Source organism: Bombus pyrosoma, linkage group LG4 (assembly GCF_014825855.1).
Source record: "Bombus pyrosoma isolate SC7728 linkage group LG4, ASM1482585v1, whole genome shotgun sequence".
Lineage (NCBI taxonomy): Eukaryota > Metazoa > Arthropoda > Insecta > Hymenoptera > Apidae > Bombus > Bombus pyrosoma.
This window is the reverse complement of record NC_057773.1, coordinates 428,129-448,681: the sequence shown is the minus strand read 5'-3', so window position 1 is coordinate 448,681 and position 20,553 is coordinate 428,129. Positions and strand designations below refer to the sequence as shown.

At 30.0% G+C, this 20,553-nt stretch overlaps 1 protein-coding gene and 1 long non-coding RNA gene across 14 annotated transcripts in view; one reads left to right on the top strand and one right to left on the bottom strand.

The window, feature by feature from the left end:
- The window catches only part of LOC122567085 (protein scalloped), a 325,787-nt gene that overhangs the window by 64,514 nt on the left and 240,720 nt on the right, over positions 1–20,553 (top strand). For 2 of the 13 annotated variants that reach the window (XM_043725268.1, XM_043725263.1), the window contains exon 2: positions 2,651–2,718. The exons of 6 other annotated variants lie outside the window; for them this stretch is intronic. Coding sequence is in view for 5 of the 7 variants with exons in the window: in XM_043725259.1 (XP_043581194.1) it covers positions 13,816–13,858 (43 nt within the window). In the remaining 2 variants the exon portion in view is untranslated. Of the gene's footprint in view, positions 1–2,650; positions 2,719–13,744; positions 13,859–20,553 lie in introns of those variants that run through there. 5 more of the 13 variants (XM_043725259.1, XM_043725269.1, XM_043725271.1 and 2 more) reach the window with 4 other exon arrangements.
- On the bottom strand, positions 8,185–9,709 carry LOC122567088. The gene is made up of 3 exons (XR_006316698.1): positions 8,765–9,709; positions 8,420–8,571; positions 8,185–8,334 (listed from the first exon to the last, which is right to left on the bottom strand). It is a non-coding gene; the product is annotated as an uncharacterized LOC122567088 (long non-coding RNA).

Sequence of the window (20,553 nt, the reverse complement as noted above, 5' to 3'; positions counted from 1 at the left end):
TTGGTCTGATAAAAAAAAATAGTTCAATTAACGTGTTAAGACAATCACCTCAACCGTATAAAAGGAGACAAATAGAACAGTAAAAATGGAAATGAAGAGAAAAGACAAGGGAACAGTAAAAAAATGAAATAAGAAACAGTAAAAAGGGAAAAAAAGATCGACTGTACATTTCCGGATTAGGACCTTATCACGAAATCGAGCGAGTTGGTACCATCCAGCAAATTAAAAACCGTGTTCCTCTCAGGGCGGCGGCGTAATCTTTGGGAAAATCTTTTTTCCGCGATAAAAAGTAACATTACACGTTGAGGAGAGGAGGAGTGGATCGTGTACAAGAGAAAGCATCGTCGGACAGGGCAACTGGAATAAAAAGGTTTATGGTTGTTTCGGGTGCTCTATCTTTAGGACCTACATATCATGCCACAGTCGCTCTTCTCCTCTTCCCTCTTCCCTCTTCCCTCTTTCCTCTTTCGTTCGTTCTCTTTTTCTCTTTTCCACTCGGAACCCTCCTGGCTGAACCCTCGACTGAGTTATTTCACGGTTAAAATAGTCGAGTGTTCCTTTCGAGCGAGAGGTTTGTGCAGTTTCACGCGAAGAAAGTACTCGCAGTCGAAGCACGCCTCTGAGTTGTCTATCTCTCTTTCTCGTGCTTTTTCGGATTTCCTCGACGAACTCTCTCGTGATCTTCCCTCTGAGGCTTTAATGCATCCTGAAGAACGTTTTGGGAATGTTAGGTTTGGATCGAGCAGTTTCTTCTCTGTTTTCTACTTTTCTATTTCGCTATCCTTGGCGTTTTGGTTTTAGAGTTAGGTTAAGGGAGGGAGAATTGAGCATGTAGATGAATTTTCTTCAGCTGTTTCAATGCAAGTGGATTGTTTTTCGAGTCGAAAAGCGTTTCTTAAATCGATTAAACTTATGAAACACAGTATTAATAATTATACATTTGTGAAGAAATTACCATAACGTGTAAAAGTATATGTAGTATTTAAGGGATAAAGTAAATCTCTGTTTTTGTGGTATTTGCCTAGTTTTGTTTATAAATATATGTATCTGCACGAGAAATGCTAGTTTACTAATAATTACAAGTACGATATATAACTTTCATTAGTGATTTACGACTTTTATATGTTTGTGGATTGTTTCTCGATGGAATGAAATGGAATTTCTTTCTTTAAGTACTGAATCTTTTTATATAGTTAGCATAATGCTTTTGTATATTGATGCTATAACGAATGGGGCGATACTAACACATAAGTATATATATAGATATAACAAAAACCATATTTTTTTAATCCTTGAGTGAAAGTTAACAGTGTGATAATCGATAAGAATCAGAAGTAAAATGTTTCATTGGTTAATAAAAAATACTTCTTGAAAAGTATCAAACAGGAAAGCAAATCAAACTCCCAATTTTTAACATTCTTTTAAAGTTACATTGGAATCCTTAATAAAATATGTAGAGTCGTATTCATTTGTATTAATCTATAACTAATACACTATAGTAGGGTATTTTGAGGAATTCAATAGTGTATTATAATAAAATGTAACAATGTGAAAAAGTAGGACACGAAATAATTCTAAGAAAAATGCAAAAATATATGAAATATGAAAAATAAGGTACACGTTATAATATTTAATAATTGAAACAAATCATTATTTAGAACCTATCTCTCAATTTCACACGCATAACAATATGAATTTGATTAAACATTTGTAGTCTGATCACTAGTATTTTATTGTTAATATTGGAAATCCAAATAACGAATCAATTCATTTCAATGAAAAATATGACTTGATTCAATTGGTTGCGATAATTTTTAATTTGAATCCATTATAAGGTCCTTTGCGAAAGCCTTCTCATTTGTAATAATTTGATTTGCTTTTAATTTTTTAAAAATGCGTGTCGTTAAAGTAATATATTTTAATAATATAAAATAGAAGAAATGTAATTGTATAATTATAAATTTAGAAACTTAGAAATCTACATATTCCGTTTTGCGAAAATGAATCTTTAAATGAAATAATTTTGTTCTACATTTTCAATTTATTTTCACGTATAGAATAATCTCCTGTTGTTTATCCAATCAGAGAATAGTCAAATATGTACACATATTATATTTACAATTAGAGAAGTTCCAAATCCGATGTTCTCGGGAAAGAAGCCTCGTATTAAAAATAGTCATTATATATTTCTGACTTAAATTTGCGCAAGAATCATCGCTCTTCGGTTCATACAACTATTTTCAACATATCAGCGTACAATGATAGAAACGTATTATAGTTTGAATCCTATCTACATGTATCTCGTACATTATATAGAAGCCTATTTACTCTTATAGTAGGATTTAAATAATTTTATATATCCATACTAGTAGTAGTTACTTTAATGTTTTAATCATTTTCCTGCTCAAAAGTTGCAGGCGTAAGATTATTATTAGCTAGAGTGAGTTAATTAAACTTGCCGCAGCCTAGTGAAACAGATAATAACTGTAACTATTATTTATGGGTAATTAGAGAGAGAAAGTGTTGTTTTATATTACCTACAGATATATATAAAAAAGGAAAAGGAATATTTACATATACATTAAAAGAAAGCGCTAAATACAGATATCATTTATCTTAAATTTATTAAATAATGAATTATTTATTTCAGATAAATGATACACTTTCAAGACGAATATCTTGGAACTGGTAATTATTACGGGTATTACGTTAAATGAGGTAATTATACGCTAAGCCTCTTCTAATAGAGTATCTTTATTATTGCTAGTAAAATCTTTAGATTTCCTGTCGTCTTAGTACTATAGAGATGTACGAGAGATAGAGTACGCGAGTCATATGCTACCACGTAAGACGGTGTAAGTGGATGTGATATAGGAATAGAAAGAGAACGCTGCATAGAGACGTTTTCTGTCCTTGTCTAATCAGGCATGCACACTGACACCCTTCGTTGATGGGAGTTACACCTACGTATCTACTAGACGAATGTGCATGCTTTATTGGACAAAGACACAAGAAGCCTCTATGCAGAGTTCTCTTTCTGTTCGTCTATCGCTTTCTCAGCTCGCTCACGCTCTCTACCTTTATACGTATCTCTATGTTCAATATAGAATAAAAGAAATATGGCGGAAGGAAATCTTTTACGTTGCGTAGATTCATAGATTTTGCGATGTAGGAGATATAGAGAAAATTAAGATTTAACCAAAAAGGGGAAAAGATCTCGCAAAATTGATTAAAAAAACTGCAATATCTTGGAGGCATTTTCATTCTTTGAAATATTTATTATATATGAGAGAACCATATCTAGAAGTTGTTTAAGGTATAAATAGAAATTCAACTATTCAACAAATTAAACGTACAAATCAATGTACAAAATTCGTAAGATTTCGTAATAAAAAAAGTGCACATTCTACAATTATGTTACAATTATGTTATGACGAAAGATGATTATTTCTCTACTCAAATCTAAAATTTTATTACCAAGTAGCCTATTATGTAGAATACTAATTTCCTTTTCTTCAATTTCCTACATGTTGTATTTCTTTCAATTCACTATTTAAAGCAACAAATCCTTCATGTAAAGCAATACTCGTACTAATTTGAACGTACGGAATTCGATCTTGAAATCTCTAATGATTATAAGTATCTAAGTAGTTCAAGTACAGTCAGTTACAAAAGCCTATGTACATTTATCAAATTTCGTATATCTAACTTATCAAAGAAACTAAAGACTTTGCCAAACGATTATTTATACGCAGTACATATCGATAAAATTATGATCGACGTATTTCTAAAAGGAATTTAGAAAATCCGAACGTTTGACTTACAAAAATCTCAGGATAAAATTACATGAGAAATGACAAATGTTATCAGTGCTTATGTACGGAAGACCTATAACATATTAATATAATATTAAGTCCAATTTTATCATTACATGTAGATATAATAGGTGTATATAATTTTTGTTACATTGTATTTTATATCTTTCTATTTCCTTTTTTTTTTTAACAAAGCTGAGAGTGAATAAATTGTATTACATTTTAACAATATGTGTTTTGATATATCATCAAAATTCATAGATCTAACGTTTTTGCTAAGAAATTTTATATCGTATGTAGACTTTTGTAATTGACTGTGGGTAGAAATCAATAGGAGATCGATGGATCATCCAATTTCACAAACACATTCCAAAACACAATCAGAAGACCCATATAATCCTTAAAATTGACGCGTGTTTTAATAATAATTTTAGGAGAATGGTAGAGAAACAAGCATTAGAGGCTGACATTTTTATTTTTACGCGTTACGTCCGTTGGTAGTGACTTAATAAGCGCGCGCACCTGCAGGAGGCGAACCATGAATGAAGTTTCCACAATGGTGGGGACTTTGGCAAGTGGTTCGAGCCCGGATGCGTGGTGATTCGAGCGCATTTTGCTTTCTACGCAAAGTCGGTCGTCCCGGCCCGACTTCTTGGCGCGCATACAATTTCGATTACCTCGTTTCCGGTCGGTCCTCTCCACCTCTCTAATCTGTCTCCTGATGGTTAACGAAGCAGTCCAGATACGTAAAAGGAATTTGGTTCCAGAGTTCAGAAGATAGAAAATTTTGAATTTAGTCTGTTAATTCCGTTATACAAAATTGTACTTTTAATTTTTTGTTGTGATATAAGATTTAAATATATACTTCTTATGTTTTGTAGGGCTAGAAGAGACTGAAACTGTTATAAGAAACTAAAATTTCTGTTCTGCTTACAGTTCCTATATCGATTCTCGTATCGTTTTTATAAATAATTTGTTATTTTATATTGACTAAAAAGCGGTCATAGAATCAATGTTGTTATCTGTTTTATAGTAACTGAAATCTTATGCTTCGCTATAAATAGTTACTTACTTGTAATACTAAATAATTACTTATTTGTATCATACTGATGTTTAAGAATAATGAATTATGATACATACCTAATCTAAATGTTTAATTTTTTAATCTAGCTTATATGAATGATCAATTATGAAATTTCTGAAAATTAACAAATGAATAATTATTAAAGAACACATGTTTGTCTTAAGTTACTGAATTTCTTAATAATCTATTAAAATAGTTCAACGATTCTTTTTCCAGCAATATATATCATGTATATGATTGTAGCATGGGTATTGCTCGAAGTTTGAATGTATTTATATTGGGCTATTTTGATCGTTTTCAATACGTAATATATTTAGGAAGAAAAGATATTTAGCAGGAAATGGGCTACAGATATAGAATTGTTTATTTAAAATAGCTTAAAGGACAGAACGTTTCAAGGCAGTTATCGATTCGAAGAAGCTTAGCTGTCACGTAAGCTATTGGCAATTTTACAAATTTTAATAGCAACGCCTACATTCTAAATACATATTAGTCTTAAGCCGACTTTGCTCGGTTAGTAAATCATCACTATACATGTGCAAAATGCTAAATAATTTTGTCTCTTTGTTTAGTAAGCAAGGATATTTTTTATCATAAAGATTTTTGAATTCCAAAAATTCGTGGCTTCGTTTCTACTAATACTTGTTTTATATTTTTTTCATACTAATATATATGTAAAAATTTTTGTAGAAGATTATAAAAAGTTATATTAGCTATTAATATTAGCTCTTTCTTCTTAATGAACAAAGATATTTTATATTATACATATATCCAGGTCTATACTAATGCATATTTTACATATCTTTTATATACTACGAATATATGAAAATTTGTATGTGTGTAGAAAATTATAGAAATTTATACTAGCTATTAATTTGATCTGTTTTATTATTGAGCGTGTACGCGCATAAACATATAAATTTTTTATTATAACAGTTTCTGCATTTTTTGAATTTGTAATATCCTACCCGTAGAAAATGCTTAAAAATATTTGTATAAATTCTTTTGTAGACAATACCTTCAATACGTTCAAAATCCTCTAATCCGTTTTTCGTTTTATCAAAAGCATACCTCAAAGTTTTTTGGAGCGTCTCATAAAGAAAAAGAAACGATTTATATTCAATTTTAGCTCCGCTATCTTTGTTCAGAATTATAAGATCGTTTAAGCTTCTGAAATAGTAATGTTTCCTAATGACAAAAAATGTAATAACATCCATTAATGATTTACAACTTTTATACATTTGTCAAAGTTTAAACGCGTTCCATATTTGATGTGTGCTTGATAGATAGTTTGCTGGTTAATATCGTTGAGAAATTGAAACAAATGAATAGTGCATCTGCAATTAAGGACAATCGAAACTTTCAAATTCAAGATACATCTGTATCTTTTAAATGCAACACAAATAATTTGCTACTATTGTAAGATGAAAACATTTATATACTTGCACTTTATCATGAATATATGCAATTTGTAATTATAGTTATAAAATTATGATACTAATTGTATAATAATTATAATAAAGTTATAATATTAAATAAACATTGTAAAACAATATGAAACAACTAACCAAAAGTTTGGAATCACTAGATGTTTTACAACATCTAAGAATTGAAAAAGGAATCAGCTTAGGTCTTTGTTATCACCGAAAACTTTTTCTCGCGAGATCTATTGAATTAAGGGAAATTATTATATTAGATTGTCCCAGAAGTTTCTTTTCTTTTATAAGGAAATAATAGATGCACAATATTTTTTGTTTTATATTATTGTATTGAATTATGTATGACCCATTTTGTTCTATTGGAATAAAATAATATAAAACAAAAAATGTTTTGCATGTATTATTTCCTTATAAAATGAAAGAAACTTTTGGAATAATCTAATATCATTAATGTCTTTGGCATTACTTTCAGACTAATAATAAAATTAGCGGTAACACTAGGTAGTGCAATATTGGTACAGTTGGGAAAGTAATTCCAATTTTTTGGCATGTTATATATAAATATATATTGAAAGTCTTTGTTTTGAAAGAGTCTTTGTTTTCGTGAAGGAGTTTTGGGAAATATTATAATTCGAACTAGATTTTATATGATCTTTCCAAGAGGCATTTTAATAGAGGAAATAATTCATATCTCAAGAGAACAATCCATTTAATCTCAAGTAATTGTGGGTAGATGAATTATACGTTGTGACAATTGCTAGCTTTCTTCCGTTAGATAATGTTTTGTAAAGTTTAATTCTATATTTTCTTCAATTATTTTATCTGAACATAAAATCATTTCTAATTCTATATTGAATTTCAACTTGGAATATTTGAAGAATGCAGAATATTTATTTCTTCTTTATCAAATGTTGGAGAATTTTATTTAAGAAATATTAGAGAAAAAAAGTTAAAGCAGAAATTGTTAGGTAAAGATTATTGTATGAAAATGTGCAAGAAATTGTAAATATTAAAGAAATATTTAATACTAATAATTTGAAACATTTTAATAGTACCTATTTAATAAGATAATATTGTAATTAAAAATTAATATTGTAATTAAAAATTAATATTGTAATTGCGTATACATTGAAAGGAATGTTTCAAATTGTAGATAATTTAGTAAAATTATTAAAAATCTCTGTAATAAATTTAATATCTATCTAATTTATTCTACAAATCATTTAATTCAATCCCCTTCATTCAAAATTGTTTGTTTAGCACTAACAGTTTCAATTTTCTATTAAAATGATGCAGTTACCCTTATTGAGAAGTATAACTGTTTAGAAATTAAGCACTTAGATTGTATAATTGTTTCGACTTCAAAGTAACATTACAGTTTCAATATAAGAAGGGAATACTTAAAAAAATCATATTTATAATGTGTGTTTCGATATTTCCATTTGGGTTAATTTCAACACATGGAGATACATGTGTTTCACATCTATTACTTTTTAAACTACATTAAATGTTACTCTATCAATTCAACAATATTATCTTTCTTATGAGTAATATGACTACACAGGGATAAAAATACTTTTCCTTTGGCTCTTTACATTATTGCTATAAAACATTAGAGTCTTATAATAACGATAATGACCAAGCTTTCCTAAGGCAAACGTTAAATTACAATTCTCTTTCATGCAAGCATCGTAACAACTACATAAAACATCTCGTTCTCTTATTAATACTATTATGTTAGAATATTTCGATAATAAAGATTTGGATATGTGAGATTCCACGCTACAAGTCATACATTTTGTTGAACTCAATAATTTTCAGAAATATTAGTTTAGGATTTTGTTATTTAATGTAACCGACTTTGTTGTTCTAAATACATATAACCGATTTCATTAAATTAAAGAATATTATTAATGATAGATGTACGATTGGAAAAATGATTTCAAATTCTTGCCTAGATGTGTGCGTCCAGTCTATGCATGTATATTGGAACCTACTACAATGAAAATATTTTTCTCCTGTGAGAATAATCCGAAATTTGAATTTTTATATGTCTCATCATTATATTATTATGCTATTACCTTTCACATGGTTACATTTTTTTAGTTTCTTAACTGCTAATTGATAACGATTTCATTCTAAGTCACATGTGGTGCATCATCAATTTCATCAAATCCAGGTAGTGCACGATCATCGACAGAGTGAATATTTTATATTCATTTTCTGTTCTCAACTGTAGTAGATATTTAATGAATTATATGTTATTTTTATGAATTATAATTTAATAATTTAATAATTTTATAATTATAATGAATTATATATTATTATCATATATATATATAGCAATTGTATAATCTTTTAATGCCAATAGTATGAATTATACTAAATGTGGGGAAAAAGAATGATAAATCAAATTTTCTGTTTACTATCAAAAAGCCGGGTCATATACATAAATCTAAATAATGAACATTTTCTCCATTTTCTCTTCTCTTTGTTTTCTCCTTTGTTACTTTATTTGCAACAAATATACAAAATGAAATTTTCCCAGCGCGTTCCCGCCAGCCAGTTACAAGTAGATGGGAGGATGGTTCACGCGGTCGCTCGATTTTCCCAAGCGAGTTTACTCGCGGACGGGAATTATTGCTCACGCGAGTAATGCCAGCGTTGCGCTGGCTCGCTGACGTTTAAGCAGAGTTAAATATTTAAATCGCGGCGGATAGACCCACGCTCGCCGCCTACCACCGCGAACAGTTCACCAACCAACTTCAACCAAACCCAGCCAGGGGAAAATATCTTTCCCAGCCGGCGTTGATTTCGCGATCGGTTTGCGCGTGCACCGGCGTCGATCTTGAATAATCGCGCCCGGCCATTATTAGATTCATCGATTACACATCGATCGATATAGTCTGACTGTATTTTTACGACCGTTCAACGTGGTTGCGCAACGAGTTGCAAATTTGCATCGCGGTGCGTCTGTTGATATGCAGACGTGGACACAGCGCGTACCAAATTTAGTCGCCAATTGCCGATGGAAAATTTTCACGATTGATTCGTTGATAGTCTATATCTAGATGTTTTATATTTTTATATTGTATTCTTATCTTTTACGTCATATTATGACAAATGTTGTAATTCTCCAAATTTTTAATTAAATTAACGATCAAGGGTCATATTGTAAATGCATTTAATAAAAAATGTTGAAATTTTTATCTTAGAACTAGACCGTCACTCTCCGGAGTTGCGTGCCCGGATCTTCTCTCAAAGTAATGTATAAGCAGCGCCGGGAGATTATTGTGGCAGAATAGAGAAAATTAAAATAGAAAAGATAGATCGTTTGGCATGTAGTCGCTCACGAAATTATTTCTACGCTTATCATAGAGAACTTCTGTAAACATAATAATATTATATTTTTTTTATATTTACAGCTACAGAAAGTACTTGTATTTATGGTTACAAAAGTAATTCATGCATTTACTATTGCATTTATTATGTACTAATTAATTAGACCCGACTATAATAAATTTCATATCATTTTTAGTAGGGAAACATTCGATAATTGCAGAAAAATAACCTTTTGCACCGTCGTCATCTCCACTATGAAAAGGAGGGGAGAGGTAACTCTCAACGCACCACGAAGTTCGACGGCCCGCCGCGGTCGAGTAGTGTAACATGATCCAATGTTAGATATCGCTGAGACAATGTATCTAGATACTAATTCTAAGGCGAAACTTTTTTTATTTTTAACGTTTCTTAACGCTTAGCCAACCGTGTGCGCCACAGCGAGCTATACGCTTCTCACCGCACTGGACAAGCCAACTTATAAAATGTCCACCACGCCCGTACAAGCCAACTTTACGCTATCCACCGTGCATTTTTCCAAGTAACGAGGACTAATATTCACTACTTGAAAAACAAAAGAAGTCTAAAAATTATTTAGGTGGTCAATTATATTATTATTTATTTTATTCCGTGCCTTTCGGCATTGGACGAACTTTCGATTTACATTTCTTACATTTATCGTATTGCACTCCTTAACATATTCTTATCTCTAGTCGCTAAAACTAATGACTACAAACTATTGCAACTTATAACTACACATTATTGTCCTTTGGTCTTTTGCCTCCTTGCTGTGCTACCTTCTTGTCCTTTCTCCTCGTCTTGTATTGCCCTTGCCCTTCTCTTCTCTATTATTGCTTTTAATTCTGTTAATCCTTCTCCAGTCTCATTCAGTGTAGGTGGTCAATTATATCTTGCAATAATGATTTTGTTTAACGATTTCACATATCGTTTATACAAAACATCAAATTAAAAGTATGCATTAAAAATATAAAAAAATATCGGTAAAATTAAAAACATTAAAGATGACTAAAGATAAATAAGACGACTTGAACTTGAAATTAAAAATTCATAATGCGTCTTAATATTTTTTTACAGTGTGATATCGTTCGATTATAACTTTATTTAGTTATAACTGATAGTGTAACTTTTTAATTAATTTTAACACCACCAAATTGGTGTATTTTATCATATATTGTATTTTATAAAAACAGAAAAAGTGTCGCAATTAATTAGGGACAACTCGCGGTAAACAATAACTGATAATAACAACAAAAAAGAAGAAAGCGCCTTGCTAAAGTCAAAAAGGGAGATCTCCCCTTTCGGTCACGCAGCGATGTCCTTCACAGAGGGGAGATCTCCCCGTACGGTTGGCTAAGTGTTAAATTGAACTTTTACTAAGGTATTTGTGAAATCTTTCTGATTAAAACGAGAACAAACACGATATAATTTACTTATTATATATATTTACTTATTGATATGTATTTAATGATCATTTATTAAGTAAGCAAGTATGCGCCAGATTATATTGTGTTTGATGTCATTTTAATCAGAAAAATGTAACAAACGTGTTGGTGAAAGTTTCGTTCAACGCAAATCAAAAATGAGAAAGTTTGATTTTTGAATTAAAGATTTCAGCTTATCGCGAACTTTAAATATTTACCAAACGCCTCGATTCTCAATCCCTCTTCTTCTTTCGCTGATATTGTCCTTTTCTATGTTCGGCACGACTAAGATCTCAGCTTTCAGAAATAGAATTGTGTCCACCTTCACATAATTGCAAAACTTGGGCGCCGATTTCTGTGCGATTATCGCAAGTATTCCGTACTTTCATATGATTACAAAAATTTGATAGCATAGGAATGAAATATTGCAATTTGACGCATCTAATGTCTATCTAATATAATAAATCTGTTCTATTTCCTTTCTATTACTTAAGATTTATTGAAACTGAATATGTATTATCCGTTGTTAGATTCTGATACATGTTCAAGCAGAATAAAATAATTATTTTCGATGTATCTCTTTCGAAAATTGGAAAATTAACGTACCATTAAGTTTGAGTAAACTCATTATCGCATTAATTACACTTTCGTCTAATTGACTGTTATTATCCTTCGTACGCTTTTCCCATTATTATTATATAATACGATCAGTATTTATGGATTGATGGTAAACTCTGATACGTTTCACTATTTCAATACTTGCTCACTATTATCGCCTATAGATAAAGCTGTGTTGTAAGAATATCATATAACTGGTATATTCATTCACGAATTTGCTAATAACTAGGATAGTTAATAGCCTGTTTTCGTTATCTCTCGATTCTTTCCCCTTTTTAATATAAACCATTAAGAAAGTGTATTTTTCAATTATTCGTTTAGGAGTATCATTAAAACTGTAAGAAATGAAAAAACTAAGAAAATTTGTAGAATCACTTTTTTAATGTATAATAGGGCAAAATTTTTGTATTTATTAATTTATTTCTTATTGACGTGATTTAAATCTTCATAGAGAAAATATCATACAGTACATTATACATTATACATCGTTGAACAATTTACAATTATAATACGAATTATCACGTTATAAGATTTCCAAAAATCTTCGGAGTTTGAATGACAATCAATTACATTACACAAAAAGAAACTTCTTATTAATTACGTAAAAAAGATATTATATAGTATTAATTTATATGTAATTCTAATAAATTTTAATAGTATGGACTATTACAAAAATCTAAAATTATCAAATAAATAGGTACATAATTCACTTGTTTTACTTAAGCTCTTAGTACTATTGTCATGTCAAAGATGACTACAATACTTATCCCTATTAGATTTATTGAAATGTCATTAATATTATTAATCATGCTTACTATTAGATTGGCGGATATTTATGGAAATTTGTATTTTTATAAGTATAATAAATAAAGTGAAGCCTGGTACTAAATAAAGTAGACAGTACTTTACTTTAGGTATTTTACATATATTTTTACATATCATATTCTGTGCATTTAAAAATCCACATAAATGCATCGAAACCAGCAGTCTTTTCATCACATAAATTATAGAATAAATGTAGAATGAAATATCTAAAAATTAAATAATCTAATCTGAATCTAATTTTATGACTTAACCACATTAATTGAGGATTAAATTATAATGTATGTATTCACAAACGTTATTACATATAATTTCATGCCAAATGTATTGCATTTTCGTCTGTCTTATCCACGAGGCAGGGTTAATGAAACAAAGCATCAACTCGAAGGGAAGGTAACATGCACCTTTTTGTTATTTCTCACAATCGCCTACGCCTGGCTGCTCACCAACATTGAGACCCTGGTTTTCTAAGAATCGAAAATAATCACGCTTTCCTTCTCTCTGGCTTTTCCCCTCCTTACTTTCAAAAGCATCGTGGATCGTTGGAGCAAAACGGAAAGACCAATTTTATTAGCGATTCCTTTCGCGTTCGAATTATTTTCCGGATTCTCCGTCATTGTACTAATTAAATTTACTATTTAAGGAGGAAATGTACAAAGATATTCTATAAATGGTATAATGAACCGTAGGAATGGTTAATTATATTTGTCAGAATAGCTAAGAATTAATTTTACATAGTCGCTAATTAAAATTTGACTAATTTCATTTTAACAAACTAAATATTATACACTTGTATGCTATAATGTAATAGCGCCATGTGAAAGTTAATTATTAGTGTATAACTAATAATCTAATATTCAATTTTATAAAGTTTCCTTTTAACATTTAATATTTTTGTACGACTTGAAGATAAGATATTCCAAATTATTGAAATTTTGTCAACACTGTAAAGAGATACCTATATAAGAAAATCCATGTTTTATTAATAGAAACATTATTGTAGCATTATAAGTGAAATGTATTCGAATCACAACTTAATATTAGTGGATAAATGATTGAAGTTATCAGATAAATTTCAAAGGAAGATTACTCTAAAGTTTGTTAATGAAGATTAGCTTTTATTTCTTTTATATGATTTCTAAATATTAAACGATAACTAATGAATTCTTTCCTTTCTTGTTTCAGGTAAGTCTATTTTGAAGTCTATGAAGCAGACTTTTTGACCATTCCGAACACACTTTTAAAAGGCGTTCTTTATGCGTTCGACACACGGAATGCCAGATTATGTACGCGTAATGAGTGAGTTCGTTTCTTTTTATACTCTCTCGTTACATCGAATCTTCCCAAATGAAATTACGTATTTGCATTTTTATTTTTTGATTGCATATCAAATACCAATCCAGCAGATATGATTATGGTTTCAACGTTTAAAAATCTATTAATTACAATCTATTATTGAAGATTAATTTGAATGTTTAGTAATTTTAAAATTTATTTAAATTGAAATCGATATAGTTAGAAAACTTACGCGGTTATTTGAAAGTTCCCTAATTCTTAGATCTCTTGAAAATTAACTCGAAAATTGACTAATTTTTTAATTTGTTGAAAATTAATTCCAATATTTATCAATTTTTAAATTTATTTATTTTGAAATTGATATTTGTGGGAAAAATCCGTGATATCTTTGTTCTGTGTTACACAATCGAAATATTAAGTTTTAAATTAAAGGTTTTTGAAATTGGAATAAGTATAAGTATAATATTATGCGACATAGAATTCGATAAAACCATCTACTAATAGCTTAAACAAAATAGCCTAAAGTAGAAAAAAAAGAAAAGAGAAAGATTAGTTGAAATAAACCAATACGTATGTTTATAAAATTTCCAATACAATTTTTTAGCGAATTCTAATGTATACTCTAATGTATATCGAGTTATTTTATTAGCTCATATCATAAACATAACCGTTGTGCATTCTTTTAATCCCTTCATGTACAAATCGTTCCTTCATAGCTCGAAATAATAGATATGTGTACACCTCGCAATAAACAATCGTATCTAAACCAACACCCACCATATTCCTGGCCCTTACATCACATGCGTGTCACTCGCGCGCTACATATTACAACCTATATTGTCGTTTATTTGCCTAAATAAACGATCGATTTCTGGAAAGTAAATTTGTTAGCTCTCAATTAAAAAAACATTAACTTTTGTACAAATTCTTCTTAAGTCGTTTTCGTTAGTTAAATCTCTCTTAACACCATAAACTCCACTACTTCCACTCCACTGGAATTTTGGATCTTAGCTCTTTTTCTTGAGATTCGGGTTACCGGGGCTCGACTATACTTTTACTCGGCCATGTCATTATCGGATGAATTGTGACGGTGCGTAAAAATCCAGTAAAATGTTACTATGCATATTGGAGGGGTAGAGCGTGTTTCATAGTCGCCCACGCAATCCGTCGACATGATTTATGACGATTCGAGAAGATTGTGCAAGACGCGTTGCACGGAAATCCTGGAAGATCGAAGAGATAATTTTTAAGCTCAAAGATGATGCATGATATCCTGAATGAGAAATTGAATAGTGTCGTGGAAGAGATCCGCGCGAGGTAAACTATCCTTCCTTGGTAGAAGTTGTGCGCTGTCGTCATCTTCATGAGAACACTGATGAGAATTGATCGATGTTTAAGTTCAGCGAAGCTTTCTTGGAAAATATATCGAAATTTGGGAAAATGTATCCTACTTATTTGTTGATAATGAGTATTTATGATGTGTTAAATGTTAGCTGAGTTAGAAAGGGGTATGGTATTTTGGAAAATTGTGTAGTGATTTATGGAGAGATTATGGCTTAGAATAGATAGTAAAGATTCGATTGCAGTAAACATAATAGAAACGACATTATTTTCAAATAGATAAAATTTTATTTTAAGACTTCATCTCATTCATATTTACATGACATTTATACGATAAAAATTTTGTAATTAAATTCATTTCTCAAATCCATTCCTTTATACGAGATGTTTTTGAATTGCAATGTTCGAATATCTTGAAATAAAATACCCACAGAAATATAATTAATATACGTTATTCAATGTATAATTATCTTTTCATAAATGAAATTTGGAAACTTTAAATGGAATTTAAAACTTCAGTTTCTTTCGGAATTTTTTTATTTCAACTTAAGGAATATTCAATGAGCTCATTAACTTTTGCGATTGATATTAATTAACATTGCTGTTTCACATTAAAAATTAAAACATATTCATTTGTTCTATCAAATACTTCTTAATAAATGCATTAATAACGATAACGATAACAACACACATGAATTGAAAACATTTTATGAAAAAATGATGGACATGTCTTTTGACTCTAAATAATTTCATTTCAATCAAGACACCGAACGAAACTATCATGATTCGTTACATCTTATTGCAATTTCAAACAGTTCTCGTAGTTAATATCTCGATACCGCCAGATTTTTGGAATGATTATGACGAACGTACGCCACGACGAAGAATCTGGAGAACCGTTTTAGAAATTCTACTTCTTCCTAGAAGTTATGTTGTTTGTTAGAATCACTTTAATGCCTCAATATGTATGTATATATATATTTATATAAATTATGTTTATTTTTATATAGTTATTAATAATGGAATATGAAATTTTATTTATATATGTTTATATACATAAAACGAATAAAAGAATTAATAAAGAAATTTATAATATCTAAAAAAGTTTTAGAAATATACTTATGAGTAGTATTATCTGTATATGTTAAATTATTTATATTTATTTTAAATTATATAATTTATAATTAAAATATAACTAATTATATTTATTCTAAACTTACTTATGGGAACGACATTTACCCCGAATCGAAGTTTTGATTTTATATCTTCGATTTAAACAAGCAGCTACATATATCAAAATCCAATTCGTTCGCACAAAAAGTTTTACATAAATTGCTGAAAAACCCCGTCGTCTTGTACCTAATTTACAAATTCATAACGTTCGCCTTAATTTACCGATTCTTCAACACGCAATTAATAATGAAAAGCAGAAAAACACATATCTCCTCGATCCAATTTGAACATTTTAGTTTCATCGTAATCGAAATATCTGATGAAACGCATGCAATGTGTTAATGTTCTTAAAGTTAATCGATCGATCTTAAAGATCGAAGCAATTAACGCCAGGATCGCCTCACAATGATGAACGTTCGTCATCTTAAGACCGGTTTCCATCCATGACTCACCATTGCGGATTCTATAAAATCCCGCTATCAATGCGCCTCTCTCGGATTCCCCTTTGCTTTTACTCGATGCGCCGTTTTTTCTTCTTTTTATTTTATTTCTTTCTTTTCCTATCTTGGTATTTTTATAAATCGTTCTATATACCCAGTTTCTCTTTTTCTTTATTTTATGTTTCGAAAAATTTTGTTAGAAGAATCGAACATTTTATGATTCTAGTGGATAGGGCAGTTTCTAGGAAGAAGTAGAATGTTTCCGAAACGGTTCTTTGAATTTTTATTCGCGATGTTGTGATCGTGATTATTTCTCGAAAAATTAATAAAGTATGATTTATGTATTTATAATTAGTTGAGATTAAATGAACTGTTTTGATGGATTTCTACTCTAGAGATTAATAAAACAGAATTTTATATGAACGTTATATAATCATTGAGTTTTACTTTTACCATCTTTAATAAGATTTTGCCATATTATGAAATGTATTAAACATTATTTTTATGGTACTGTAAACTATAACCGAGTCTTTGCTTCAGATAGAAAAAAGTTATTCAAAGAGTTTAAACTTATTATATTATATTTAAACATGCACCTATAAATGCAATTTTCTTTGAGGATTGTTCTTAACACGTTGCCCATTGTGAGAAACTTGAACTACGTAAGTCGCATGAAATATATGGTGCTTCTCAGCAAAAAGTAGAAAGAAAAGAAAAACTGTCTGAGAGAAAGTACATTCATTCGCATTTGAACAATCTTATCGCTACCCCATTCGAGGATAAAATAGTTCCGGACAGAAGGAACCAGATATTTACAATTACATGTTACGTCTGTCGTTGTGTTAAGGGTTAAAGTTGTGTTGTGTTATTCTATAACAGTTATGGAGAAAAAGATGTTAGACTGATCGTGGAGTCGACGATTTCGTTGGAAATGTTCGCGAAATCGGCCACGGACATTGATAAATCTTTCGGCGGATAGAATTTCTCTGGGAATAGCGTCGGGAGTTTCTACGTTCTTTCGATGGCACCAGTAACCTTTTGAAATATAAATTAGCCGCGATAAGACGCCTTTGTCGGCTCACTTTGCGTGCCGCTGTTGCGATCACCGTTTTCCATCCTGCCACAGCTAGTAACTGCGGTGCGTGCGTTGTTCAGTGTGCACATGTGTAGCATATACCGACCGCGAAATTCTCCTTCTCGGTGAATTCGTAATCAGAAGCCTGTAATCGCAATTACACATCGTCCAGAACCAACTGCTTTGTGATACGGTCGTATGGGGAAATAATTGTTTTTTGTTTCGATCGCCTTGTTGAACGTGGAAAAGGAAAGATTTGTTTATCATGGAGCTCCGCATCTTTTAGAGTACCGAAATAATCAAGGTTTTTCGACGTGTTGCACACAGTGAAACTTCTTTCCTGAAATGTAGTGACTCACAAAAGTATTTGACTACCTACAGCAAGTTTTCTATTATATTAAGTTATCACGCAAAATAAAAATTAAAGATACTGGACAGCAAAGAGTTAAATGTTAGTCTAGATATTTATTGAATTCCCCGCTAAAAGCGAAAATATTTTGTGTAATGTTATCAATCCTAAACATAGTTGATCTCAAGAGAGTTAAGTTCATAGTTGTAGAAAGTATATTTATCACAAGATTCAATTGGCGTCACAAAACTACTGTTTTTAATTTTCTAAGAAGATTAATGACGTGTTCGATGATGGATTAATTCTGCAGATATATTCGTCTTAAAAGTAACGTTATCTGAGATAAAAATAATTCGTCATCATGTTTAATACTGACGTAAAGAGTTCTTGATAACTAAACTATGTTATGTGTAATACTCTAAATTTATCGTCGATTAAAATAGTACGGTCATGCTATCGAAACATCACACAACTTCAACATTTTCTTCTTTAATTTTTTTTTTTTTTTTTCGTATAAAATACGTATAAATATAATATATATATTATATCGTATATAATGGTTATATAAATAATATAATAATATTATTAATTTTATTAATTAATAATATATGTTATATACTTTAATTTATTACCATATACTTAATTATATGATATATATGCATTATACTATAATATTATTTATATTATTATTATATATAGATTATATCATATATAATATGTAATTTATATGACATATATAATTATATAAATATATAATTATACTACTATACTACTATTACTATCAGTGTACTATTAGTGGCAATATCATTGGTGTAAATTGACAATTAATTAGATCAATAAAGTCTGTTTATTTGTTATTAGACTGCGGATTAGATTACGTTTATGCAACTTTATATTTTTAGAAATATAGCTAAAGAAATGGAGCGTAAATAGAAAATTGTTTAATTTACTAAATATTATAGTTAGCAGATGCTCTATTTTAGACACTTTTGCATATTGTATATGTACATTATCTAGATTTTTGGAACCTTAAATCCTGCAAATATGCATAAACCGCAGTTTATTTATTATGTAATATATATTGCATAATATGCAATATTAATAATATAGTGATAGTACAGTATAATAATAATAAAAGTATTATTAATATTATTAACATCAATGAGAAAATCAGTAATTAAGAAAAAGTAATTGTAAAGTAATGAATATTTTTTGAATAACTATTTATGATTATTGTTGTACATAAACTAAAAATGTCAAGTTACTACAATTGGCCAATTTGTAACTTGTATAATTTTATTAATAACGTTAATTCGCTTTGCGAGACTCCAGTTTTCAAAATTTTCTTGTTTGTGGTTCTTAAAAGTACACTAGCCTTCGTTTTACTGTTTCGCTTCTATTTCGTTTCTTATTTCAAATTTTCAGTTCTATAATAAGCAAGGACAGTCGCATTTATCAAGCTGACAGTGTTGTAGGTGGCAGCCATTTTAGAAGTTAGGTTTTAGACAGAAAGATTTCGTTGACAATTTTAAATAGCTCCACTAGTTGTACTAATCGCCTAACAAATGGTAGATGTTTCTTCAAATCTTGATTCAATTTATCGTCTAATAAATGGCAAAACATTAAAACATATATCGAAATTTATTACTCTGGAATCAGGAGCTTTTGTATCTACAATTCTTGGATTATACTTTTGAGATGTTATAATTAGTACGTTAAGTCGTAAATTTAATTTAATTTCTTAAACACAAAGAAAGATAGGTTTCGTAATTGAATTAGTTGGACGTACTAATAAGCTAGGCATTTTCCTATATTTCCTCCGTTATTCGCAACCTGCACAATTACATGTCACTATAGAACACTATAGAATTCCCCAAAGTAAAGATTATCAAATTCCCAACTAATCGTACACTTTTGCAGCCTAAAACCGACGAATATTCCCAAAACATAAAAGCATCGATCGTTGATAGGCTCAGGATTTCTCACATCAACTATACATATGTCTCGATGAAACAATAATTTCAGTATCGTTACTAGTATTAATTTACGTAACTAGGCGGAAAATAGCCGGGACAGTTGATTTGCTCGTGTTTCGTCGGCTCTGCAGGTTGCGGTCACTGCGGAGAGAGCGACGTTCGAGACTGAATTATTATGGCGGTACACAGCCGGAATATAGAATCTATGTGCATTATGTATATGATATACGTTTATATACGATGTACATACATGTGTGCGATCGTACACGTAACTGCGTTTTACGTGTAGATACAACATAGGGAGTCGGCCAATCGCCGCTGCTGGACGATAAACCTGGAATTGA